This window comes from Lates calcarifer, linkage group LG10 (genome assembly GCF_001640805.2).
Source record: "Lates calcarifer isolate ASB-BC8 linkage group LG10, TLL_Latcal_v3, whole genome shotgun sequence".
NCBI lineage: Eukaryota > Metazoa > Chordata > Actinopteri > Centropomidae > Lates > Lates calcarifer.
Window position 1 is genome coordinate 19013146 of NC_066842.1, and position 20334 is coordinate 19033479.

General features: G+C 45.2%; 1 protein-coding gene across 5 annotated transcripts; it reads left to right on the forward strand.

The window, feature by feature from the left end:
• Window positions 1-3601: 3601 nt before the first annotated feature.
• tshz3a (teashirt zinc finger homeobox 3a) lies at window positions 3602-19823 on the forward strand. 5 transcript variants are annotated; one of them, XM_018664342.2, is made up of 3 exons: window positions 3602-4012; window positions 11358-11409; window positions 16382-19823. In XM_018664342.2, the coding sequence occupies exons 2-3, from the start codon at window positions 11358-11360 to the stop codon at window positions 19687-19689; spliced, it is 3360 nt and encodes a 1119-aa protein (XP_018519858.1). In that variant the 5' UTR covers window positions 3602-4012; the 3' UTR covers window positions 19690-19823. The 5 variants fall into 5 exon arrangements, with proteins under 5 accessions (XP_018519858.1, XP_050929475.1, XP_018519859.1 ...); XM_051073518.1 differs by lacking the exon at window positions 11358-11409 and adding an exon at window positions 7436-7491 and having other exon boundaries at window positions 3603-4012; XM_018664343.2 differs by lacking the exon at window positions 11358-11409 and having other exon boundaries at window positions 3603-4012.
• Window positions 19824-20334: the final 511 nt, after the last annotated feature.

The window sequence follows — 20334 nt, forward strand, 5'->3', positions numbered from 1 at the left end:
CAAATTATTCATAGTGCATATATTCTTTTAGTTTTACCATGGATATTTACGCGAATGCTATTCACATTTCACCAGACACTTTGGGGCTACCATATGAGCTAGAGTTCCTGCCCTGCCCCTTCTGTTGTCCGAGGGGACTGCTGCACTGACAATGGTGTCACCTCTCCCCCAGGGGGACACCTCAGAGTGATTTGTGGTCGGGGAAGACTGATGAACTGCTATTGCCACCCTGTTTCTTTGCAAGATCAATTCTACATGTAGGAGTGTGCTTTATGAATGATGGAGACCTCCTCAAGCCATCCATACAGCTGCCCAAAGACACGGCCCCGGCCCCCATAGCACATACAAGGCAGGAATAAAGCAATCACTCTTCTCAACAGGGCCATGCATTACGCACCCACTCCCACACATGAGCATACCCACATGAATACCCAGATAAGCCAACAAAGCACACACACAGACAAACACGTTTCTGTTTGAAATAAATGGAGAACCCATTTGGCGTCATTACACTGCCGTTTAAGTTTCAGTCAGAAGCATTTTCAAGGAGATCAGTAAAACTTTGCCACGTAATGGAAGATTGGTCCTTAGTTTGAACAAAGCGCTGCTGAATGGGACTCCTCACCAGAACAGCACTGTCAGTTTGCACTCTGACACTGCGCTGCCTCTCTGGACAGGCCTGTAACTGGGCGCACACCAATAAGAGCGATCTGATGGTATTGAGGGATCACTTGCAGCACACATCTGAAGGCTGAATAGCATCGTGAATAGGAGCAGCATACATAGATGTCACGAGTCCTGCCTCCCGCAGAGAGGTTGAAAGCGAAAAGTAGAGTGCAATGAATACTTGAGTGTTCTGGAGGCTATGAAATTGAAAGGCCTCTCCCCTTTTTTTGCCAAAAGATTTCAATAGAAAAATAGAAGCAGCTCATGCTTTTTAATCACAACTTTGAGAATGATTGGGCGAACATGTGTGTAAATCAATGCAGGCTTGACAGACGTTCCTCTTTTATGATAATCCTGGTGTCAAGAGCAAGAAGATGGGAATAATGCAGCAGGGCTACCTGACATATGAGAGAATCACACACAGTCCTGTGTAAACAAAAACAAAACAAAAAGAATATATTTTTTTAATACATGCACACCTCCTTTATCAAATTGCATATCTTTAAACAATGGAATAATCCAGTCTAAGAACTGTGTGCTTTAATTTTTCCTTAATTAAAAACTTAACATTCTGTTTTGTACTTTCATCAGTACAATTATGTTAAAGCACTAAAAGCATCCAAGATACAATTTGCATTTCACTAATTATGTGCATAATGTCCTCACTTTCCTGACGTGCTAAACACCCGACCAGGTTCCAGTCTCTGGATATCAGGGTTTTAAAGCACACAGCAAAGCAAGACAGATGCAGAAGCTGAGATAACTTCCATTTACAGTGTAAGCCTGGGAGAGCCACAGTGTAGAGGCCATATACTATTTATGGGTTAATCGATACAGTAGCTGGATGACACCATGTCCCCGCTACTTTCTGTCATGATGATGGCTCACTAATTTTGGTACGGCTGCTTTCTCCTACTGCCTTCAGCAGGCTGCAAGATGGTTTAATTTGGCTGTAAAAACGCCAATCACCAGGTTACTTCTTGTTCCTGGGGGAGGTCATGATGGGGGCAAGTCCATAGGAGGAAATATATTCACATAGTTCTCTTAGAGACACTGCTAACCCCTGACATCCCATTTGGGTTGTAATTTCATGTTGTTAAAGTGACAGGGACCCAGCCTCTGTGTTCTTAGAGATGGGGAAGCAGGGGCGAGTCCTGATCAGAGAGGCCTTTAATTCTTGTTCCCTGAGTGAGGATGTTTGTGTGTGCACAAGTATGTGTGTGTGAAAGAGAGAGAATCAGAGAAAGAGTGTGTGTGTGGTGTTTATGTTGCCATTTGTTAGTATTTGAGATTTCTGAGAGTGAGCAGACCCTTGAGCCTGAGCACTCTCCACTACATTTTTTGTGTGTGCGAAATATGAAAATATGTGCGCGGCAGCATCAAGCTCCCACGCGCAGCATGTTTCGGTATTTGTATAAATCTTTTTCGCTGGCAGGGGTCAGCACACATCAGAGGCACAGGGGGAGACCCGGGACCATCCCACTCTGCAGAGATACTGCTGGCTCGAGAAAAAGGAGAGACAAGTGGTGAAAAAAAAAAAAAAAAAAACTCATTACCTTAGCACTAAGACTTAACGCTCCTTCCTTGAACTGGCTTTGATCTCTCCCTAATGTGTATATATGGGAGAACTGATGCTTTTACTGTGATGAAAGCTAACATTTAACTGCTCACATTAAATTAGCAAGGAAAAGGCATCAGGCGTGTTTGCATTTCAGGGCAGTGGAGTGAGGGGGTGTTGGGGTTGCTTAGCAAATTTTTGCACCAGTTATAAGATACATGCTGCAGACTACGTGAGGATATTTTCCTAATAAATACAATTATAAAAGTGACTTAAGCAACATGTAAGAAGAGCACCACTGGGATCATTGTCTTCTGTATTAGCACTTCCTGTTATTGACTATTTTTGACTGTTTGTATTTAAGTCAGCCATTTTTACACTGTATACTTAACAAACCCAATTGCTGTTGCTATTCTGCATATAAAACAATCAGATTAATTCTCCTACATATGCTATTAAATGGTTCCTGTCCATACTATTACATTACTTCGTACTATACATTTGAAATATTGTTTTGTTATTTGTTTACATGTTAAAATACATCTCTTTCTACTAACACCATCCCTGTGGTTTATTGTTCATTCTGTACATGTGTTTATCTTTAAATATGTAGAAATATGAATCTTTTTTCCTCCACTGTTGGTACTATATAGTTATTTGCTAAAATGCATTGTGTTGTACTGGAACTAGGTACAATGGCAATAAAGTTAAATTTAATGTAATCTAATAATATACAAATAGTCAATTATGTTATTTTATATATTCATATATATCATATATTTTAAACATTTGTAACACCATATTGTGTAAAAAAAACGAAACAAATGCTATAATGCAATACTAACAAATCCTGATTTACATTGCAATTTTAGTGACTTTCCTTGCACAAAACAAGTGAAATCTTATTATTATGAACCTGAACAAAAGCTTTGAAAATTTGTGAGATTTAATAAAGTGTTAATGTGTGTTTTTGCAAAGAAGACAAGAAGAAGACAAAGCCTGTATCAAAAATATTTTGTCACTAGTGTCAATTCTAATCACTTAAAACAACCATAATAGACCAGCAGTAATAATAAGATGTAAATGCAGCAAAGTCATACATTTCCATGGAAATGTGACCATGACAGATTAAAACTAAAATGTGATAAAGGTTAAATTCACTGACGATGAAGCCAAGTGACACATATCTGCTGACATAATTGGAATATTATTCAGATTGTCTGTGGTTTTGTGGCTGGGAATGATCATCCCACTCTGTGTAATAAGCAACTAATAGCTCATGAGCTGTGATTCATATGAAAAGGCAGAGGTAGGAGGACACTCGGTGTGTGGTGTCCGCCCCTCTCTGAGAAGTAAAGAGTTAACGGAGCGGTGGGTTTGCCCATTCTCCTGCTGTGAGTGACGCGATCGTCTCTCTTATCCCTCAACTTTGCCTGTTGCCAGACCAGGCAGCCGAGGTGGACGCTGGCTATCACCGCTGACATTCTCAACGCGACCACACCAGAGAAAAAAAAAAATCACCCCCACCTCGTTTATTTATTTTTCCGCTGACTTTTCACCGCAGGCTGCGATTCCGTAACGATGATTTTTAGTTTTTCTTTCCATCGGACTCCCCGATGTTGTGCAGTCTACTACACGAAGGCGTGAATCTTTTTTGAGTAGAGGTGGATCTTCCCGGATACAGCGAGGGGGTATATCAAATATATAAAAAGGAAGAAGAGTTTCACGGAAATCCCCACAAATAAAAAATGCCACGGAGGAAACAAGAAGCGCCGAAGCGCGCAGCAGGTACGTGTATCCAACTATAATGTGCGTAAAAAATAAGGCTTACTATCACAAAGCTGCGGATGTTACCTTTGTTTTGTAAAGCTCACTTTACAGTCACCGCATTTCCGTTTCCACTTTGTGTTTTCTAACGATGCGCTTTGTCACTCTTGGCTACTCTTGCGACACCTCGTAGAAACTGTTATCCTTTTTAAAGCGGATGTACAGTTTGTATACAACAATCTGCGTTTTCGCTCTGCACGTTGCGCAGCTACTGTAGTCCCATCGGATGAGTTGCCTGCTGTAAACTTTCGCTTCCTATTGTTCCCAACTTGAAATCCCTGATAGTTTACCGATCCTAACTGCCATGTACATTCGATCTGTAAGGACAATCCCTTTGGAAATAAGCAGTGTTTTCTTGATGGTGCGTGCCGTAAAAGGTGGTGGGGGGGGGGCATAAGGGCTTTGTGCGCATTTGATCCGAGCGCATAACTTCTTTGCACAAGCGAAAAAAAAGCTCTACCTCTGAGCTTTTTTTCTTTTCTTGGAATAAGATAAACAATTTGAGGGCAGACAATGGGGTTTCGTGGGCTGGAAGGAGCCGTAATCGACAGTTGCCATGTCTGATTTGACGGTTGATTGATTGGCTGTCATGCGGCTTTGATCTGATCCTTCCCGATTTGCATCAGAAAATCACTTCCCACCATGTGCTGCAGGCCCCTGACGTCACGTTTAAACCACTTTGAAAGGCCCTGTGTACTTTTTACTCTCTCTCCCTCTCTCTCTCGTTCTATCATACACACACACACACACACACACACTTCCTTTCTCTCACTCTAATGGTCAAGTGACTCACGAAAAAGTGAAAGAAGGGGGGACAAAGTGGTTTCACAGTGAGACATCACACACACAAACAGACACACACACTTCCAGCAGGGGAACATCACACTCCCATGTGCACATGCTCACTTGTTCACTTTGGACACACACACACACACACACACACACACACACTCAGTGGGTAGAGGAGGCGGGAGGAGTGGGTTAGGGGTTGTAAAAGGAGCCGTGTGCTATGTAATGGAGGGGAGGAATGGGTTTGCTCTGTCAGACCGGGCCGTCACAACGGCTTTGTTTCATGTTTGATTTAATTGTCTCTCCCCTGACAGGCCCATTCATCAATGGCTTTAATGGTCAATCAGAGACAGGCTGAGTGAGTGCTCCCATTCTGTTTAGCCATAAGCTGGCCTGGGCTTTTATTTCATCAAAATGCCCCAGCCTAATGTACATGCTCACTGGCTCAGAGTGGCCGCGGGGAGCACATAAAGAATGACTGAAAGCTTTCTGATTTCAGATCAGTGAGAAGGATGTTTTTTTTTTTTTTTCATCTCCTCCTCTCCTCTATACTCTCTCCTCCCTGCTACACTGCTGTTTCTCTGTTGACGAAAGGGAATAAAAGGCTGTAATATAGATCGTTTTGTGTTTTTAGAAAACAACTTTTTCTCCCTGAAACCATGCTTCTTTGTTCATTCATTCATCTATTCATTTCTTCATTTTTTCATGCTCCCCTTCCACCCCTGTCAGTCAGCCCGTGCAGCTGCAAGTTATAAAGTTGTCAACTGTTCAGTGGCACACAAAGGGTGATGATGAATTGATTGCAGCACAGAGCATGGTGATAGAGAGAGCAAAGAAAAGGATGACAGATGATGGGCCTTGATTAGGGACTTAGGGGGAGAGTCAGCCCACTGCAACCTTGAGACTTGCATGAAAAATCTACTCCCCCCCCCCACCCCACCTCCACATACACACACGCACCCACCCTGCTTTGCTCTCTCATTGTCTCTCAAACACACACTCCCTCAGTTTCTCCCTCTCTTTCTTTCCTTCCTCCGTCTGAGAGGGTTTCTCTCTCCACAGTAGAAAACTTGTTTTGCCTGCTTCATTAGCGTTGGTCCAATTAGCCGTGAGGCTGATGGAGTCCTGACAGGCCCTGTGATTGGAGATGACAAGCTCGGGGTGCCCAGCCCAATGAGGTTTGCCACCACTTTGATGTAATCAACTTGATATTACACAGAGCCGCTCGCCTTTGGTTGTGCTGTAACTCAATTTTCCGCTGCAGGTGACAAATGGGCCTGCGTACCTGGGTCAGGTCTGAGTGCTCTTAACAACCAAGGGCAGCTGGCCACATAAACAGCCGAGCAAACATGAGAAAGGCGCTCTCCCAGCTGTGGAAATACAGACCTCCTTCCTTTGCTGCGGTGCAAGCCCCAGGCCCAAAGCTGTTGAAATGACTGCAGAAAGTTGAAATAGTCCACCGACTTAACAGGAAGTCGACATTGGCTTTACGGCATGTGGGCAATGACACAGTGATTTCACTGGAATGTCTAACCTGTACAGTATGTCAGCAGAGAGGTGCCAGTGCATTTACAATATTCAGAGTGTTGTGTGTGTCAGTGCGCTATCAGACCATCGGAGAGAGAGAGAGAGAGAAAGAGCCACCCTCCCCTTTTCTCTGTCATAACCTGTACCCTGGTCATTTGTCTATGATTGTGTATAAAAGAGAGTCCGACGCAGAGGGAGAAGGGTGGGGGAAGTCTGATGTGGACCAGGCTCCACAGCAACAGTCTCTTCTTTCTGCAGGGTCAGGATTATAGCTGCCAGACTGGCAGCCATCACTCATGTCTGCCTGTGAGTGTGTGCGTGTGTGCACGATCACATTAGCGGGCATGCACTTTGTGATTTGCTGGGTTTGAATGTGTGTGAGTGTGTGTCGTTTGGCTTGTGATAGTGATGAAAGGAATTGTAAGCGTAGACCACCTGCTGGGGTAAGGCCATAATTCTCTTAACCCTGTAGGCCCTTTACACTGCACAGCTTCTTTTTCTCCTCTTTTCTGTCTTTCTTCACACATTACCTCTATAGCACATATGCCAGTGTAGAAACACATGATATAGCACACAAACATGCAGGGTTGCCGCTAGTAAAGATAGAAGCATTTACAGCGCACATTACAGACACATGCGCACATGTTGTGACTGGGTTGTAAAAGCAGCAAGTGAAATGAAGTAAGTTGTTTTTATATCTGTCTGCCTTCCTGTTGTTTATGTGTGAAAAGCATGCCCTTACGGAAGCAGCAGGGGAGCGCGAGTTGGGACTTAATTGTTCGGCCGACATACGGACTGACAGTGTTAGCAAGCTTTAACAACAACAACACGCCTCCGCTGGCGTTGTTTGCAGGTGTGAGCGCGGCGAATGTTTTGGCCTTGCAGGCCCCGTTGCTAATGAAAGTCCTGTGGCTGGATTCCGGTGAGGTTGAGTCACGTCTGTGATCTATGTGTCTGATAAGTGCATACCTAATGAGGCTGTGAGCACCAGTGGAAGGAGGAGGAGGAGGAGGGCTGACAGAGTGTTTCCCACAGGTATTGACAGATGCCTTTTTGTTTTTGCCATAGGCCCTGACTCCATAAATCCTGCCTGTGTAATGATAACAGTGCCACCCTGCCAGCAAGTGAGTGAAAGAGAGAGTGTAAGAGAGGAGAGAAAGAGGGCAGAGGGGGAGGAAGAGGAGGAGGTGCTGGTGGTGGGTACGAAAAGGAGAAGAGGAGCGGGGGCGGTGAAATGGGCCTTCTCTCCTTTTTAACACACACTTGGCAGATGTCAAGCCATAGGGTTGGACTCCAGGAGAGAAAGAGAAGTGTAAGTGCTGTAGTAGTGTCACAAATAGAAAACCGTTAGCCATCCACTCTTCCCTTTCAGCTTTCAGTGTGCTTTCAGCCGAGGTTTTCAGCCGGGACTGCTGTCTGGGCACTGAGTCGGAGGCTTTGTAAAAATAGTCCCACCGCTGTTGTGATAGATGCAGCTGCACTGTGGCGACAATTGGGACAGGCTGGATCCCTCCAACCCCACCTCCCACCCACCCTCTCCCTCTCCCTCAGTCTCCCACCCCTCCCAGAGGTAGAGAGCGTCAGAGCCTGGTGGGATGTGTGCTCTTTTCGGGGAAACTGAGCCGCTCCGGTCTTCAGGGGTCCTGAAACCCAATCCAGGAGGAGAATAGCCCGGCCAAGCCAGAGAGCCGATTTCCTTTTCAACAGAGTCATTTATCACTGACCCACCCTTCGCTTCTGACACGGTGACGTGTGTCATTTATCAAACAGGCTTTACCAGACACACAGAGAAGGGAGGCGGATAGAGGGCAGAGAGGAAGAGAAAGAGAGAGTGAAAGAGGGGAAAACAAGACAGAGTGGACGGAGAGAGACAAAGAGAAGGAGAGGAATGGAGAATGAGGTGCAGAGTCAGTGGAGAGAGACAGAGGAATGGAGAGCTAGGAAAGGAGAATGTTGTTTTGTGTATATGTGTGTGTGTGTGTGTGTGTGAGAGAGTTTTTCCAGGGAAGAGTGAGTTTTCCTGAAACCCTTGAGGAGACGTGTTTTGGGAGGGGAGATTTTTTCGAGATGACAGGGAGGATTGAGTTACACTGAGTTGTGTTTTGATGAGTGACAGAATGTTCTTCCATGACACATCTCTAGATGTCTGAATGAAGGGGAGAAATATCCTTTGTGAGTGTAAAGGTCTGACAAGCGTATTAGTGTTGTATACTCATAATATATGCACAGTGGACACGCACCGAGGCGCTGTAGAGGTGTGTGTGTGTCTGTGTGTATGCACACGTGTGGCCATATGGTGTCAATGTTTAATGTCGTATGAGTGTGTGTGTGCGCTGCTCCCTGATGAGCAGAGCTGACAGGTATCACTCATGCAGCAGCCTGGCCTTTAAATGAACCCGAGCTGCTCTGCTCTCCCGTGGCCCTAACAGGCTCTCTCCAAGATGGATGCTTCTTTAAAAATCAGATTAATGATGGATACCAGGCTTATAGTGCCATTTATCATGAAGAATATTATTTAGGCAGGCCGTGTATGGCTGTAACTGGAGAGCCAGGACGAGAAGAAGCAGGGTGGAAAGCCTTAGACAGACACTCACTGTGTGATGGATGGCTGAGCGCTCTCTCTGAGTGTTACTAGACACCAGTGCCGCAGCAGTAGGCCATAATCAGATAGCCCAGGGATGTTTATCCCACAACTACACTACCCAGATTGCCTTGCCTGGAGGGTTTCTTTATGAAAGGTATAGTCTGTCATTATTATCATCTTCAAAAAGTTAGTGGAATCATGAAAAAATTCTAGACACTAAAGGGCACACAGAAGACTCAATGGATTTTATTGCAATTATACATTATAAAATGATCCATTGGATCCAATATAACCGACTGTAATGATTACCTAGAAGTTTCCATTTAGCCTTGCCCAGAAGTGTCCCCAGCCCCGCGTCATTCCCCAACAATCATGAATAAAAGAGTACAGTAAGAGGTCAAGGCAAGGCCAGCACTGCTGCTGTTACAGGAAAGTGAAAAAAAAATGTTGTTTTGTTTTTTGGCCTCTTCTTGTTCCCTCTCTCTGTCTCCTACCTCCTCCTCCTCCTACACACTACTGTGATTTATGGTGGCCATCCATCTTCAGGCTGCGTCCATCACCTCCTCGTTGCTAGGCGATCATGGCAGCAGCTGTGCGTTGTGAGGGGGGTTAGGTTGTCTGACTCCCAAGCCCCAACTTTATTCCCCTCAGCCCCCCACCTCCGCTTTCCCCTTTACCATACGATTCAACTTTAGTCCCAACTACAAACTACATTAGGCCTGATTTCAGACCTGCCCTGAATGATTATGGTTGTAAACTACAACCATAATCTAAGATCTACAGTTATGCAGATCTGAGATTATATTGTTTTGGACATCTTTTCTTTCTGTTATCAGTCATGGTAACATTCTGAACCTGCTATTATAGACGCAAGGAGGCAACAACAAAAAGTCAGGTGCCTGTACTCCCTGCTATGACTCCAGCATGAAGTAAGTTCATGGAACAAAGAAAACATGAGTTAATCAGACAGAGAGTTCAAACAGGCCCAGTTTAATCACTTATAGAAACTCTCTACTGGAAACTGAAAAGAAATATGAACATTCAAATTATTAACTAAGCTGGCTCTTGCAAAGTGGTATGACTTTGATCTACTGTATTTACTGTACCTGTAGTGCATGCAGATTTTCTATGCACTGTCAAAATGTAACAGACACATTTCAGGTACACTGATCTACATTGCAAAATAGCTCAGTTTAGATTATTGGGTTAGGACTGACGTGCCGTTTTAAAATTTTTCAGATCACTGGTATTTGCAAGGCTTCAAGTAAATCTGTGTTTTGCAAAATCCCTGTCTCTACAAAAATGTTGGCAAAGGAAATGTTCTAACAGGTAGGAATTCTGGCATAAATTCAGATCAAATTTTTTTTTAAAGTCAGACATACAGTTCTTTCAGTATTGAACCCTAGAATATCCTTAGTTTGAGCCTCACCTTCATCCTCCTGTTTTACTGTCTGGCCTCATTCACACAACCCGGTGACCTTTTAACAGCATTGTTATATGAGACTTCAACAGTTGAGAGAATGGGGAAATAAACAGCAGCTCCGCTTCATGGTGTTTTGTTTTAGAGAGAATGATGGAAAGAAAGAGGCAGAGAAGTGAGTTGAAGGAAGTTTGACTGACTACGTATCATGAGACGAGACAGGCTCTGTGTGTATGTCGGACTGGAACATCGTCTTCCCGCAGTGCCTCGATCCTTATTACTGCCCTTGGACGTGCACCTGTGGAAGCTGTTTGCGTTGGGGTTTTTTTTCCATTTGTTTCCATTTTGTTTATCGCTTATTGTGTCTGCATCAAGTTTCAGACATCTGTCTCGTTCTCTTAGCTTTGTTAGCGTTAGTAACGGGAGGCCCTATGCGTTCATGACTCATCTCATGTCAGATAAACTAGATGAATTTTCAGGTCTTGAAGGTCTGTACGCGCAGCTGGCAGCTCTGAGGTCGTAACACAACAATCGGCCGAGGGTTGAATCTATTTGGTGCCTGTGTCTTTTTCTCTTTCTTTCTTTCTCTCTCTCTCTCTCTCTCTCAGCCTCACTTTCTTTTTGTCTCTCTGTCTGACTCTCTCTCTCTCTCCTCTTACTATGTGCATTGACAAGGTTCAGCCCTAAGCTTTGCCTGGGGCCAGAATGATCTCTCTGTTTTTCCCATCTCCCATATCACACATCCTGCACTACAATCGGCGGACACAGTGTATTCACAATGCCATCAGGGGGTAGAGAACACACACAAATAAAAACTGACACAGACATCCATGATCGCTTGCAACATGATAGCTTGTATGAGAATAATGTAGTAGCAGAGTCTTGCATTAAAAAAAACCACACACACACAATGTGAGCGGCACTTGATAACCCTCTCTGGTCATATCTGTAAAAGCGACTTATGTCAGGACTTGTTAATTTTTCAGATGGCCACAGATCACCTGTTACATATTTTCTCGTGGGACTTGGAGCCAGCCTGTAAGGATCAAAGGGAAAGGAGGCAGAGAGCTAAGTTTGATTGAGTGTGTTACTTTGACAAATGTGTACAACAGAGAGGCATTTTAGGTATGTTACTGATCTGCTGCTATTTTGACAGAATGGGGCTGTTTTTGGACTAAATTATTCTAATCTATTTAAAGAGTTTTAGGCTGCTGGGAAACTTGAGAGAGTGGGTGGAAGTCTGCGGTTTGTGGGTTGTTTTTTTTTTTTTTTTTTGATTGAGACTGAGGTGACTTCCTGTCCTGTAGTGTTCTGGAGCTGTTTCCTGTCAGTAAGAGCCCCCCGCTGAGGGGCTATGTTGGTTTAAGGGCATCAAGGTCCAGTTAAAATACTGTACACATGTCAAGAAACTCTTGTCATGTTGTGACACAGTTTAACTCTCTCCTCTCTGAGGCCTCCTGTGCTACCGACTGACTCCAGATGCCTCAGCCAACATGTGATCAAAGGTCTCGGCAACAATTTCTGACCCCCTTCCTCTGCTCTTCAACAGGATAGTAAAAATAGTCAACTTTATTTATTTTATGTCATCTTTTAGAGTAGAATTTCAGCTCAATGTGTATTACTTCTTCAATGTCTATAGAACACAATCCCATGATTGTGCATAGTTTTAAAATTGATTAAACCACTAACAATAGGCAGTGATCCCTGTGCTGTCTTTTTTCTGTTGTTTGATTTTTTTTGTCTCTGAAAACACACCATAAAACTTTTCCTGTAAATCTTTACTGTAAGCTATGAGGGACCACCCATGTAGACAATTTCCTCTCCCCTCCCTGGATCCCAGTAGTGTCTTTGTGCATGGTACAGTTCTCTCTGCGTACAGTAATAAAGTTATAAAGTTATAAATAATGAGGTAATCGAGCTGTGAAACCCCACAAACGTTTCTTTCCCTCTTAGGATGTTAATTAAATATTCTTATTTTTCTTTTGAATCTCCTTAAACACTACAATTTACACTCTTATTTTACATTACAAGTTTGTGAAAAGACTAAGAACTGATTACTGATTATTTGAAATAGAGGTAGGTTCTTGTGATTTTAAACGGATTTCCTTCCCCACATCTTTGCACAATAATTTCAGACAAAGAAACACATTTTTTCTACAGTATACAGACATCTGCTGTCCATGCAGCAGCTTTTTTAGCATTAAAAAAAAAAAAAAACACAGATGAAATATTGTACTCATGATGACCGCTCAAAGGACTCAGCTTTTTTATATCACGACGCCTGTGGCAAGGTTGTACCTGCTTTTTGTTTTTTTTTCAGAGACCAAGCAGGGTCAGACAAGCAGGTAGAGTTTTTAATGACACATCCTGTTTACCCCGCTGCTGTTGGGTGTGATCTGGCTCCCAGACTGTTTCTCCAGAAATGGAGTCCAGACAAGGAATTATGCACTTTGGTCATCGTGGGGGCTGATTTAAGAAAACAGACTGGTGTTAGTTGTAGCTTGAAGCTTGCATTTTCGCGAATTCACTAAGAGATTCTCAAATGTATGTGGAGATTAAATTGTGTGCTTGGTTGAGCTGTTACAGACATCCAAGAGGTGCAAAGATTCCTACTTGAGAGATGCATGATAGATCTTTTTAGGTCTACGTATTATCACTCTTGCATATGAGGCCTATTTAAAACACAGCATCAAAAACAGACAGTGCTTTCAGCAGCACTTGAGGAGAAACAACCCATGGGACAGAGGGAAGGAGACAGCGAGAGAGAGAGAGAGAGAGACAGAGACAGAGACACTGAACTGCTCTGCTATAGAGGCAGCACCTTCCTGCTTAATCACCCCCTGTCCCTGCCCTGTCTGTTGTTCCTGATCGTCAGAGCAGCACTGCAGTATTTCTATCAGATGATCTCTCCCTCCTCGTCTGCGGCCCTTATGTTTATGAAAATGATACTCCACAGGAATGCCTCCTGGAAGCCAAGATGTCACTATCTTTCCTCATCTCTTGCATCTACGTGCATGTATGAGTGTGTTTGTGTGTGTGTGTGTGTGTGTGGTGGTGGGGTGGGGTGGGGGGTCATAACTGACTGACTACCTTTATTTATAATTACGTGAGAGTGTATTTTAGGTTGTGTACCTTCTTCGCGTGAGCCGTATGTTTTCTGCAGCTTGTGTGTTTGAGTGAACGTGTTATTGTTATTTCTGTGCAAGCCGTGACTGAGATGTTGATTGTGTGAATGTGCACCTCCTACCCTTCTTACCCCCCCCCAAGGAATCATTCATGGAACCTAATGATTCTTGTCTTTTCCCCACATGGCATCAGCTCACTTTATCATTACAACAACACACACTCACTTTCTCTGTCTCTCTCTCACACACACACCCACACACACCAGGAAAACTCATACATTGGTCCTATACCATATGCTTAGATATTAGTTTAGACTGCATCCACGAGTATTGTTGTATTCATAATCCTCTTCTTTTTTTTTTTTTATTCTAAGGGAGGCCTCTATACTCCCATCACCTTTTATTAGCTTGATAAATCACCTCTGTTGTCAGTCAAGCCAGGGAGAATAATTGGATGTGGTTGTCGCCCTGTGTGATGGATTATCAGTCATTGGGGATTAAATTAACAGATAGTGCTCAGACATAATGGTTTTTGTTTTGCATTTTAAATTGCCTGGGAGCACAGGCTAGACTCTGTAGGTTTTATAGTTGGTCCTTTTGGACTTCTCTCCCTCTCTCTGCGCTATCAAGGCTTAATGACAAATGAACAATAACCTATAGGGCCGCAGCTCTATTAGTATGAAATGTAAAACATTTACTACAAAGTAGGCACAGAGAGAGGCCTGAGAAGGCTTACAGGTTTGATAGCATGACACAAAATTGTATGTAGCGGTAGTTTGATGAAATAGCTAGACAACGTGAAGAAATATGTGGAATATTTTCTCGCTGAGAAAGAGAAAGGTGACCTGACAACTTGGTCAAGCGATGTGCCAGCCTCGCCTGATGCAAGCTGACATCTGTGACCAGCTAGTCAGGACACAAACACATTAACTACCTCATCCTGGCTGGATTTCCTCTTTCAAATGAGAATCTGACATGAATACCTTACCAGAGAGGAAGTGGAAGAGAAAGTAAAGCGAAAGGAAAGAGGGTGTGGGCAGTCGCTTGAGCACTGGAAGCAGTGAGATATCTCCCTTGCATGTTTGCCTGAGCTTGAGCGATTTACCTCCTCGCCCCCTTCTCCATCCCTCCCAGGCCCCTCCCTCCCCTCCACGTCCACATTATCATAATTGTGTCCAGAACATGAGGGGCCGGGGAAGTGATCATGTCATTTTATTTACACCCTGCTTGGCCCTTTTTACAAACGACATGCCACTGACTGCCAAGCGGACTGGGGCCCGACGACATCTTTTGATCAGGGCTGTCGGGGCCTATCAGCGGAGAATGGCAGGTAATGGATACCCAGTGACAAACCAAATCTCCGGGAGGACGAAGAGTGGGCCGCACCTGCCAGGTCTCCATTAGGCTGGCCTCTCAGTGGGGCTGCCTGCTGACTGTGCCCCCAGGGCCCAAATCAGACCAGCGCCAGCCGCATGGCTGCCTAGAGATTGGCTGTTAGCACTGGAAATGAGAGTTATTTCAGCTATGACATTTTTGTTTAGACTGGACGTGTGTGTGTTGGGCGGTGGGGGGAATGAAGGATTTAGTCACAGCGTGTGTGTGTATCTGTGTGTGTTCACATGCACAGGCCCAACTGTGTGAGTGCCCAAACCATTAAAGCCTATACCTACAGCTTCTTTCTGTGGCATTTGTCTTAGTTTACAATATTGTCCAAATGGCCTCAGACCTGTCCACAGGCCGTCCACTGTTTTCAGAGATTATTTGTTTTTCCTTAAGTTGAGCGGTTTGGTGAGTGAGGTGGACAGGAAATGAGGGAGGGGGGCATGGTGACACTGCGGAAGAAGGGGGTGAGTGGTGGGTGAGCTGGCATTAGGTGGCTAGGCTCGCCACCGCAGGAGACACAGGAGTTTGTGTGTCTGTGCATACATGTAAACACACACACACACTTATCATTTCCCTCCATGTGAGTAGTGGGTGCCAGCATGCAGAGTGACTGGTCACTAATGTATAGCCATCATGTGATCCTTACTTTCCTCTCATCCTTTTTACCCCTCTTTTTAGTTTTTCAGTCTCATTTTATTCCTCCCTTTGTTCATTTCTTTTTTTATGATGTGTGAAATTTATTTGTATTATGTTTGCATGACATTTAACACCTGTTTGGACTCGTGAGGTTTGCTTTTTAGAATGCAGCGCAAGTGTTGGCTATCTTCTACATATTAAGAAACTAATGAACTCACTTCAGTCCAGATGACACTGTTGGAAGTTCCAACATGTCAAAATTTCACAACAAAATTCTGACATCTTTCTCCTGAAATTCTTCAAGATATGCTCTTTGTCTGCGTGCGTGTGTATGTGTGTGTGTCTGCATGTATGTGTGTGTAATCAGAGAAGAGGCAGATGAAGAGGCGTCAGACATATTAACTGACAGATGGAGGTTGATCCAACTCATTTATTACCCCAGAGGAGAATGCCACAGTGAGATTGGGCTTCATTAATTTCAGATTTAGTTTTCATTTCAAGCTGTTGCGCCCTGAGATAAATAAAATGGCGCATTATGTTTTTGCCAAGATATTTCTTTTTTGTTTTCCTCCAATAGAAGGAGTGAAAAGAGGGGAGGCATAAGTTCCGTGTGGCTGGGGTAGTATATAAATACAGGCTCGCCTAGAGGAAAATAACACCTCAACGGTTGATGAGGTGAAATGGGATGACTGTAATTTCTCAGCTCAGCTTTAAAGGCTCCCACACAGATGGCTCATTTATCCCTGGGAGTCCTCGGGCACACATAGCAGGGAAACTTTTTCTCCAGTTATTCTAACATAGCGTTTTCACTCCCTGCAATTTAACTCATCTCTTTCTTTCTCTCTTTGTTTCCATTCTCCTTGCAGCCTATTCTCCCGAGGAGCTGACAGAGCACACTGTGGAGGATGAGGAGGCGGAAGCAGACGACCTGCCCTCAGCCCCTCAGGATGACCTTCCTATGAAAGATGAGTTTGTGGAGCAAAGCGCAGGGCCTGTCAAGGAGCAGGCATGTGACCAGGAATCAGCTGGGGTCGCCGAGCTTTCGGGACACGAGATGGACAGTGAGTCACATGTCAGCGAGACCAGTGACCGGCTCTCAGACTTTGAGAGCCCCTCCAGAAAAGCTGAGGGCATCTTGGTCACAGCACCTCTGAATGGTGGCACTAAGACACCTCCCATAGGCATGGACACCTTAGAACAAATGAAGGCTATCTACTCGAGCTTCCTGACCAGCCCCTTGTGGCCACCGCTGAACTTTAATTCCACACCGCCACAGGCGCAGTCATTGGCTTCTACAGAGAAGCCAACTCGCAGCAATAGCACTAGTAGCAGTAGTAGCTCCAGCAGTGGTAGCTATGACTGGCACCAGTCTGCAGTGGCAAAGACACTGCAACAGCATCCTCCCCAGAGTCGTCACCCTGCTCAGTCTGAGCCCAGCCTCTTTAGTACAGTCCAGCTCCACAGGCAAAACCCAAAGCTTTTTGGCTCAATCTTCACTGGGGCCAGTAAATTCCGCTGTAAGGGCTGTAGCGCTGCTTATGACACCCTGGTGGAGCTGACAGTTCACATGAATGACACAGGCCACTACCGCGATGACAACCAGGATAGGGCAGGCAGTGGTGCAAAGCGCTGGTCTAAACCACGTAAGCGGTCCCTGCTGGAAATGGAGGGGAAGGAGGACGCCCAGAAAGTTTTGAAGTGCATGTATTGTGGGCACTCCTTTGAATCCCTCCAGGACCTCAGCGTCCACATGATCAAGACCAAACACTACCAGAAAGTGCCTCTGAAGGAGCCCATGGCCCCTGTGGCAGCCAAAATAATGTCTTCTAAGAAAAGGGGGCTTGTGGGATTGGACCTCACTGCCTCACCACGCTCTAGAGAAGGAACCCCTAAAGCTAAGCACCCACAGGCAGACCTGAGTGAACCCTCACAGAAACCCTCCTCAAGCCCTTACACCACCCCCAATAACCGCTATGGCCACCAGAACGGCGCTAGCTATGCTTGGCAGTTTGAGTCCAACAAATTCCAGATCCTCAAGTGTATGGAGTGTGGGAGTTCCCACAATACACTGCAAGAGCTGAGAACCCACATGATGGTGACAGGACACTTCCTGAGGGTGACCAGCTCTGTGGGAAAGAGAATCAAAACACTTCCTGAAGCCACTTCCCCCAATCCCGTGAGGGTTGCCACACCTACCGAACAGAGGGTCCAGTCCGTCCCACTCGCACCCTCCACCTTCTCCCCTCCACCTCTTCAAACTACCACAACTCCCCCCGCCACCTCCCCTCCTCTCAAAGAGATCAAGAAGGAGGAGGTCGAGGAGGAGTGCACTAAGCAAGAGGCTGTTGGAAACGAAAAGCAAGTTGCAGTTTCCATTGGGAAGGAGGAAGATGCTGAGAAGGAGGAAAAATATGACATCTCAAAGTATAACTATCTTACTGAAGAGGACCTGAAGGAGAGTCCTAAAGGGGGCTTGGATATTCTCAAATCACTAGAAAACACTGTGACCTCAGCCATTAACAAGGCCCAGAGTGGGAATCCAAGCTGGGGGGGCTACCCTAGTATCCATGCAGCCTACCAGTTCCCTAGTGCCCTCAAGCTCCAACAGGCCGGCATGGAAAAGAATTCCCCAATGAAGTTCTTATTCAATGGAGGGGATGGAGCATTGTCCAAGAACCATCCCCTCATTTCCCCACCGCTTAGTCAGTCCTCCCCCTTCCCCAGCAACAACTTCCAGGCAATGGAGGACTTAGTGAAAAAAGTGACTGAGAAAGTAGCAAAAGTAGAGCAAAGGGTGAAGCAGATGTCCCCTAAGAGGGAGAACCATCTCTCCCCGTGCAGTAGTGAAGCTGGAGAATCACATAAGGGAGGAGAGGCTGACTCACCTCGGGAATGGAGGGCAGTCACCCCAGCCAATAGTGACAGGGGAAGCCATAGCGACAGAGCATCCCCGGCAACAGAACCCAAGAGAGAGACAGCAGTCAAGTCCCCGCTCGCCTCGACGCTGAGATGCAGTACCGCCATTATTACTGGCCATACTCCTCCAGAGCAGCCCTTTGTCAACCCTCTAAGTGCTCTTCAGTCAGTAATGAACATTCATTTGGGGAAAGCAGCCAAGCCCTCCTTGCCAAACCAAGATCCCCTGAGCCTGCTCTCTAGGCTCAGCCAGAGCATGGCTGAGAGAGCTGCTGTGGCCGCTCCTCCCTCACAGACCAAAAAGACAGAAAGTGTAGTTGATAATAGTTTTTGCCAGCCCAGCGATGACCAGCCTATGGACCTGACAAAAGGGAAAAGTGAAAGAGGAGGCTCCATAGGCTCGGCTCCCCTAACTCCCTCATCCACAGCTTCCTCCATCTCCCCCTCCTCCCTTGTTACCCCTGCAAAGCTAACAGTGGTCTCTCCCTACACATCCAGCAGTCCTCTACATGAAAATGCATTGTCAGATATCTCAGACATGCTGAGGAACCTGACACAGTCCCACCATGTCCCAAAGCCTCCCTCACGGTCCCGGGTCACAGATAAAGCTGAGGTCGTGGGATCTACTCATGATGACGAGGACGCGTCCCTGCACGGGCACAAACGTAAGGGCCGTCACTCCAACTGGAACCCCCAGCACCTCCTTCTTCTGCAGGCCCAGTTCGCTTCAAGCCTGAGGCAGACATCTGAGGGGAAGTATATCATTAATGACCTCAGCCCGCAGGAAAGAATGCATGTATCTCGTTTCACAGGTCTCTCTATGACCACCATCAGCCACTGGCTGGCTAACGTCAAGTACCAGCTAAGAAGAACAGGCAGAACCAAGTTCCTAAAGAACCTGGACTCCGGTCAGCCTATATTCTTCTGTAGTGACTGTGCCTCGCAGATCCGAACCCCAGCAGCTTATGTGTGCCACCTGGAAGCCCACCTAGGGTTCAGGATTAGGGACCTGGCCAAGCTGTCCCCCAAACAGACTGTCAGGGACTCCCACTCTCTCACTGAGAAACTTGTGCCCCTGGAGTCCTTCCTCTCTCCACAATCACAAGATGACTGCAGTAGTAATGGGGCGGTGTACCGCTGCCAGCTCTGTGTCCGTAAATTTGCCACTAAGCACGCCATCAAGCTTCACCTCAGCAAGAGCCATGGGAAGTCTCCAGAGGACCATCTGCTATATGTGTGCGAACTAGAGAAACACTAAATTACTCTCAGCAGTAGACATACTGGAAAACATATGTAGAATGACTGTTAAAAACAAAAAAAATAAAATCAAAACAGAGAATATTTGCAAGGTGTGGTGATGCACAAAGATGCCACAAACTACTGTTGAAAACATCAGCACAAGATGTTTACATCTATTTGGCCTATAAACATTTCTGATTTCTCTGTGTTTTCAAAAGACATTTATTTTACATCAAAATATACTGTAGGTCAGAGATATTCAGTCCAATTTGTTGTCTCCCTCACTCTATGTATACCTTTGCTAATGTGAGACAACAGTGGACAAATTCAAATTCAATGGGGAATCTCTTGACTAGAAGGTCAGCTAATAACTTGAAATGTATTGACTATTGTATTTATTTTGTATTTTTGTGAGTTTGGTTTTGATTTGCTGGTAGACTGCATGTTCAACAAGTTTTAATGTTACGTTTGTACAGTCATGTCCTGTCCTGTCCAGATTTTTAAATGCCCACTGGTCATTTTTCCAACACTTTAAAACAGCCAAATGCCTGGGAACGCTCCTTTAAAAGAATCTGCCAAACAGCAAAAGTTCATTGCTTGTTTTTATAGTTTTCTCTGTACAGCCTATTGATTTTCTTGCTGATTGTAAAAGCTGCCTTGTTCT